This window comes from Vespula pensylvanica, chromosome 25 (assembly GCF_014466175.1).
Source record: "Vespula pensylvanica isolate Volc-1 chromosome 25, ASM1446617v1, whole genome shotgun sequence".
NCBI classification, from domain to species: Eukaryota; Metazoa; Arthropoda; class Insecta; order Hymenoptera; family Vespidae; genus Vespula; species Vespula pensylvanica.
The window spans coordinates 1933629-1941859 of NC_057709.1; the positions used below are offsets into that span (position 1 = coordinate 1933629).

The 8231-nt window shown below is 25.9% G+C and overlaps 2 protein-coding genes across 2 annotated transcripts in view; both read left to right on the forward strand.

Moving 5' to 3' along the window:
- Positions 1–3375, forward strand: part of LOC122637216 (odorant receptor 4-like) — a 6594-nt gene extending 3219 nt beyond the window's left edge. The window contains exons 3-7 of the mRNA XM_043829219.1: positions 88–373; positions 1021–1120; positions 2801–2911; positions 2992–3147; positions 3263–3375. Of these exons, the coding sequence (XP_043685154.1) occupies positions 88–373; positions 1021–1120; positions 2801–2911; positions 2992–3147; positions 3263–3313 (704 nt within the window). The 3' untranslated portion in view covers positions 3314–3375. The remainder of the gene's footprint in view (positions 1–87; positions 374–1020; positions 1121–2800; positions 2912–2991; positions 3148–3262) is intronic.
- A 1923-nt stretch (positions 3376–5298) lies between these two features.
- Positions 5299–8231, forward strand: part of LOC122637293 (odorant receptor 13a-like) — a 52375-nt gene continuing 49442 nt past the window's right edge. The window contains exon 1 of the mRNA XM_043829304.1: positions 5299–5332. Within this exon, the coding sequence (XP_043685239.1) occupies positions 5312–5332 (21 nt within the window). The 5' untranslated portion in view covers positions 5299–5311. The remainder of the gene's footprint in view (positions 5333–8231) is intronic.

An 8231-nucleotide genomic window follows, 5' to 3' on the forward strand; every position in this document is an offset into this window, starting at 1 on the left:
AATGTTTTTGTTTTTCTATCTTCTCGTATAATTCTTTTTCGTTAAAAAAGTAAATTTTGTTTTTTTTTCTCTGTTTCTTTTTTACAGCGAAGCAAAACAATTCCATGGGTTATCAATTGCCATATAAAGTATTAGTAATCATTGATTTGAGTGATAGTAGGATATACGCGTTGCTCTGTGCTTATCAGACAATGATCATACCTTCTATCGTATTTGGTTATGTAGGATTCGATTGCATGTTCGTCAACTTGTCCACTCAAATAGTCGCACAATTCGCCATATTATCTCACAAGGTGAAAGAAATATTAAATAATCCTGAAAATTATCATGCGGGTATGAAGAAACTTGTACTACGACATTATCGATTGATAAGGTAAATTATTAGTTATATATGTATGTGTGTATATATATATGTATAAGTAATACATTGTATATATATATACAATATTTGTATATATATATATATATACAATATATTGTATATATATATTGTATATATGTATATATATAATGTGTATATATATTGTACAGATATATATGCGTAGAAAATGAGATCATTTCTTTAATAAATTTACTTATTATTTTTTAAAAATTATTTACACAAACATATATATATATATATTAATAGATACACACATATATTTATAGATATATGCCCGTGAATAATTTTTTCAAAAAGCTATAGCTTATTTATTATTATTTCATTGGAAAATTATTTTATTTTCGAGCATTTGTTTCAATTATTTATTTTTATTGTTATTTATCTATTATTTAATTATCTAATTAATAAAAATCTACGTTTATTTGTAATTTTTTATTAATTTGAATGCGTATTTAATAATTGTAACTTGCTACGTGTCATAGAATGAAGCAGTAAAAAGGAAAACAAGAAATTAAATTTCAGTAAGAATAATATCGTAATGATTCTTTTTTTAACATTTTTAAATAATCGAAAATCTAAAAATTATACTTAACTTTACTATAATATTTCATTTTTAATTTTTATATGAAATATTTCAGATTGGCGGAAAGATTGGAAAATAATTTTAACATCGTGATTATGCAGCAACTATTAGGTACCACCATACATCTTTGTATTTCCGGTTACCACTTATTAATGGTATACGTATAAGTGAATAATATCTTTTTTTTTATTATAAGGACGTACATAACTTTAGAGCAAAAGAACCAACATATTTTTGCAATTTCCTCTACCATTTTAATTTTTACACATGTGTATAATTTATTAGAATAAAAAATTTTTTTTGCGTGATAGGGCTTACTTTAAAGATTAAATTGATAATTTGTTTAATTAAAAGTAATGAAAAATGGCGGAGAAACGGAAATTGGTATACGCCAAAATTCGTTACTTACGATAATTTCCATTAATTGAAATAAAAGAGAAAATAAATTATACTAATATAATTCTTAATATATAAGAGTAAAACTCTTTTCGAGCCGAATTTTCGGAATTATATATTTATTCAAAATGTCAGATATTTATATATATTTTTTACCGATCGTCGGTAACACTCGCCCGTTCATTTTTCTATAAAAAAAGAAGTAAGTACTTCAAAAAGAAAATTGAATCCGTAAGAAGTCTGACATTTAATGCAGACATTGATCAAAAAATTTCAAATTTATCGGTTCGATAGTTTCCAGGAAATTTTTTATAGAGATTTCATAGTTTTCGAGGTGATAATTACAAAAAAAAATCTTGTTACATTTACAAGCAAAGAACAATTATTTTTGTATACTCACAGTGTATCATCAATTTCAAGACCATGTAATGAACCTTTAATCGTCGAAAGAAAATTGAATTGATATTAAATCATGTTTACGAAATAAGTAAGTCTCTTTTGCAGCATTTTGCGAGTCACGTTCGGCCGTAGTTGTCCGAGGATCATCTTTTTCTGTGGCAAACTGAAGAACGAGCGGATTAATTTCCATTTTCCAACGATTTCATTATTTTGAAGATTGATGACATTCCTTGATTAAAAAGACAAGTAGCGATGTTCAGTGGGATTTCTATCGTCTTGGATGCGCTGTTGGTAGTTTATCGAGCCAAGGTCTTGACACAAGGTGATTAAAACTTTCATTCGTATTTTCCGTAAATCCACTAGGTCGGCGTAACAACGAAATACCTTCATTTGCATCCTCATGAATTTTCTTTAATTTCTCCAGTACGTTTTTCAGTAAAGGTTTACATTTATGGTCAAAGTGTCTTATTCAATCTTTAACATCTATTTGCTGCCAACTACACCATGATTCTGGATCGTTTAAATTATAATGATATATAAGATGCTTATTTGTAAAACTGTACTAGTGAAATGTAGATCGAATGAGTTGTCATTGCATCTACTTCTACTTTACCGACGAATCCTCTCTTAATTTATTGTAAATGAGTTTTTATGCTCTACGTTACATTTTTCGTACGTGGCAATTGTTCATTCATCTTTTTTAGTTCAATCAGTTTTTTTAGTATTAGTAAATTTTAAATACACGCTTGCACATATTATTGTTACGGAATTGGGGTAAAATAAAAAAAGATTGAAAACGGGAAATAAAAGTTATGGGGATCGAACTGTTGTTCGATCTGTTGTTCAATTATTATAACTATAACTCCGCCATTTTTGAGAATTTTGTAATCTCAAATTTTAACCAAATATTTTTAGTAACTATGTGCATTCAGAACATGTAGAAAGAAAAACTAATTTTCATTTCTCTCCAAAAAGTGTCATGTACGTCCTTAATTTATATAACAACAACTAATCGTTGCTTTTCTTTTTTTCGTTTTTAGAGTAAAGAAACAAAAGATAATATAACATTAATCTTGTTCATTTTGTACGGCTTTTGCGTGATAAGTACACTTTTTATTTACTGTTTCATCGGCGAATGTCTTATTCAGGAAGTAAATGAAACGATTTAATTTAAACTATCTTGATTGAAATATTAATTACTTGATTAATGTCATTCGTTTTATTCAATTAGAGTACCAATTTTGGTAACGCCATTTATAATTACGAGTGGTATAACTTACCGGCAGCGGATTCGAAATTTTTACTTATTTGTATGATAAGAACAAAAAAGCCACAATATTTAACGTCTGGGAAATTTGCCGTCTTGTCTTTGACCATCTTCACAGACGTAAGTATATTTCGATTGACTTTTTCTATTTTTAAATTATGTTCCCTTCTGCAACAATATAACTGTTATTTTATAATTATATTGTTATCTTATAATTATTTATTAATATTTGCAGATTGTCAAAAGTTCAATGGGATATTTGTCGGTATTACGAACATTTTTATGAATAGGACGGAAGTAAAATGGATTAAGTAGTAAAAATTTTTATTCTCTTTTTTTTATATCGACTTCCTTTGTAAGAAGACAAATATTATCTTTATACAACGTTGACTTGTACTAGCGTTATAAAATGTATAAATATAATTTTAAGATTATCGATCAAAACTTTTACTTTTATTCTTTATGAACAATATTAGTATGAAATGTCTCATTTTTTAAATAGTATGGCTAATTTAATATGATAAGATAAAAATAATAATAATAGTAAACAAAAATTTGTTAGAAAAATTTTTAAATAATTATATATGTAGATATATAAATTTAAAAAATCTTTTATATAAAACATGGTGCTCATTTATTTATATTCAAAGAAAAATTATTATTATTATTATTAATACATATACTTAAACGTAATTAATTAATATTTTCACAGTTAAAAACACATGAGTTCAATTTACTTTTCTTTAATTTCATGTTATTTTTCTTTTTTAATAAATTACGTATATATACGATAAGAAAATTTCTATTGACAGAAAATTTTTTTTTTTCTACTTACACACAAACCGAACCAGTTTTCTTATCAATCATAAATATTATATTAATACCGTCTTTCTTTTAAATTAATATAGAAACATTAATTACGTTCTAATTGTCAATACCCAGAATTAATTATTTTACGGTTTCGTTCATGTAACTGTTTATAAGAATTGATCCATTCATTATTTGCATTCAAAATTTAGAAGCAGAAAATAGATCTTAATTATTTGAACGTCGAAATGTATAAATGACCATTAAATATTTAATATAATATTAAAATTAAGAAAACTAATAAACAAAAACGACCTATAAAATATTAAAACTCATTACGAAAATGAAAGAAAAAGCGAAAACAAATGTTAAACAGAGAAAAGTATAAAAAAAGAAGAACATTTTCATATTTATAAATGATGAAATTAAAGTCTACGTAAAAGATGTAATTAAAAAAAAAGGATCCTTAATGATATGCAAAGACAAAAGAAAGAATAATTTGGAAAAAGAAAGTCAAAACTCATAGAATGCAAATTATATTTCAGAAAAAATATAATTGGTGTGTGAAAACAATGAAAGTAAAATTTCAAAAAAAAAAAGAAAAGATTAATGAAATGCCAATAGACGATAATAATTTAAAAATAAGTAGAAGAAATGTTGTGTAATCGAATTGGTAATTAAAAAAGAAAAAAAGTTTTCTACATTCCCAGATATCATGCACGTTTTTTAGTACTATATACATCAACCTTTAATGCGACACCCTCTATAATAAACAACTAAAAAAGTAAAGACATCTAATTTCATAGAATACTTATGAATTCTTATTTCAGAGAGAAAAAGAATTTTTTTTAACTATCACCATTAATTCAGGCACAATCAATGTCTTTTCCTCGCCGTATAACACAGAACTGGAATTAACAAGAGAACGAAAGGACGATCGAAAGAAAGTGGACGAGGGGAGACGGAAACATTTTTATGTTACCGATAAATTGAAAAACTTCGAACAATTTCCCAAGGAAGAAGGGTAAGTATAGCATAGGAATAGATGTTACTTTTTCTCTCCGCAATTATGATCACCCTCTTTCTTAAAAGAAGAAAAAAAAAGAAGGAAAAAACATTTCAAAGATCGGTAAATCGAATGAACTTCGATAAGTTTTAGAAGAGGGTTGTAAAACAGGGGAATGTTCTACAAGGTGAATAGAAGCGATAGGAGTACATTTTTTATGCGTATTCCAACTCACCACCCACTACCACCCACCCTCACAATTCTACGTAATCGATGATCATAACAACGAAACGATTGAGGTCTTAGAAAGGGGTTCAGGGACAAGTTGTTTCTCAATATTTTGTTCGTACATTTCAGATTAACTATTCAATCAACTACTACACGGGTATACCAATTTTTTAAACATAGTTTACCAGGGAAGATGCTCGACCGTTTTGCAGTTAGTCTGTCGTGAACCTTCGAAGGAATAACATGGAAAAGGATAGCATAGAAGTAAGATAAAAAAAAATATACAATAATCGTATATACGACGCTGACGAGTGCCATTGATATTCTACGCATTAATCGGAAATTTTTTTTCATCGATCGAAGTATTTCACTATTATTTCAATTGGAAATTATTTTTGTATAATTCTATTTGCGATAATTAATTTTTATTCCTCATATATATTTTTGTCGTCATGCAATTTCATTTATAAACGTGCAGATATTATCAGTTTTTTTTTATTCTTTACTTAACATTCTTATACTTAGCAGACAATGCTGTGACGTTCCGTTTGATTTTTTCTTTTTTTTTTTTTAAATTTACTATTATAGCGTCCCGCAGTTTATCTTTGACATTTGACTTTTAATCGTAAAGAATTATTTGATTTAATTAATGAAAGTTTTAAAGGAAATCAATTTTTATAATAATACAGGTATGTGAATTTAGTGAAAAATATAAATCGATGAGTTTTATTCGTTTCGTTCGGTGAATTGTCAGACCAATCGTTCAATGAAATTTTAAATGGACAGTATATTGAATGAATGTTCAAAAGGAAGCATTATTCGAAATGCATTTTTGAGAAAAATTGTTTTAACAAGTGTAATCTAATTATAACTATTGAAATATTATGGTATTTATTGCTTTTTATTTAATAACAAGATTTAATCGCATCTAAAGGTTAATTTTGTTGTATAATAAAAAAAATATTTTATAGAAAATCTTCATAGAAAGTTTTCGTTATAAAAAGACACGAATTTATTTTTAAAACAAGTAAAGCTGACTTTGAATGAATATCAAAACCTTTTAATAAGCAGAAAACAATAAATGCAATAATATTTCCTCTGTAATATATATGCATATACATATACATATATTATACATACATCCCATACACATGCAATATCAAGAAACATCATTGTTAAATGATTATATGTTAAAATATTAATCTTAAATGTTAACATATTTTAAATTTCTTAAAATTTAATAATAATAAAAATATTTAGGACATATTTTCAACTAAATATATATTAACAATTAAATATATGTTTATTTAAATATATTTATAATTGGATATATATAATAAATATATGTTAAATAATTTAATAATAATTGCAAGACTTATAAGATAGGAATATGTATAAATTATCATCATTTAAATTGAATATACGTATAAAATAGTGTAATATATTGTCATAATGTAAAATAGTGGAATATACATCATAAAATGAAATATACATATAAATTTAAATATTAAATAATGTATAACAATAAGAAACATGTACAAATATATCATTTTTAATTTTATGTACATATACACAGACACATAACTATATATTACAATATATGATTATACATATATACATACATATATATATGTATATATATATATATATATATATATATTAATATATTAGTATATTATCATATAAGATATACATATGTATGTAACTACGTTAATAGTAATTAACCAATCCAATTTTTGTTATTATAGGAAATAGGAATAGCCAACGTTTTGAGATCATTCAATTGGAGCTCAAATCTTTTAAAATGTGTGGGAATTTGGCCATTGAAGAATTATGATTCTATATTTTTCTTCTTTTTCACATATCTTTCATTTCAATTTTCTGTAACATTCGCCCAATTAATTCACTGTCCTAAAACTATATATAACGTCGTATCAACCGTAGGGGAGATTGTTTTTCTAATGATGACGATTATAAAAATAACAATCGCTAGAACGAAAAGAGAAGCATTGGGTAAATTATTTACAGAAATTAAAGAGTATTCACTCACTGAAAAATACGAAACTAAAGAGGAAAAATTGATGTTCTTAAATTATACTAAATTACCTCCGTATTTTATTGCAATAATTGCCTGTTCAATGACAGTGTCTGAATTTTTATATTATACGAGTGGCCTTACCATTGGAATTCAAATCGGTAATTAAAAACTTGTGTTCCTTTATTAATATACGATATTATATTTTTATATACTTTACATTAATTCCTTTATATTGACACCATATGTGTTCGATTTTATTTATTAATTTCTTATTGAATTATTAAATTATTGATTCATTCGTACACGCACGAATATATAATAGTTGCCGATCATTTTTAATATTTGTATAAATAAATTAATATCTTGTTCGCCTGTTCAAAAAATTCATACGTCAATGCATCAATAACTGCAAATTGAAACAACAAATTAGCGATATCTAAGGGTACCTTTTGAAGGTAACAGTTTTAATGTCAACGTGGTTCGGATAATTTGATCAGTCATTATTTAGACTTAATCCGATGATGGTCGAAGTAGAAGATTTGAGGAATTCGTTAATGATACTTTAAAACTATTATCGAATTGTTTAAATCATGTCCAAGATTGACAATATGAAAAACACCAGACATATTTGGGGTAATTTGACCGACATTACAAAGACATCTTCATGAAATCGAGAAAGTAACTAGTCAAGATATTTCTATTGCGGATCAATTGTCGAATATAACGGGGATAACGTACATTAATTAATTAACGTATATTATATTAGATAACGTATATTATATTAATTAATGTATATAACGAGGAAGAATTCGCACAATGTAATTGACCAGACGATCCATTTCTTAGCATAATCTTTACAGTTGATGAGAAATGAATCCTATACAGCAACTAGACATGACACCAATCAATGATTTTCTTCGAATCAACAGCTATACCCACATCTAAGCATGATCTGATTGAAAAAGCAAGATCTGACATTTTGAGTTGCCATAACCAATTGTCGTTGATGATTTTTATTAACAATTAGAATGGATGCATAATAAATTCTTGGAAAAACAGCTGATACTGGTTAACAATAAAAGCATTATGGAAGATGCTAATGGTTGAGTCAGAGAATCAAAAACA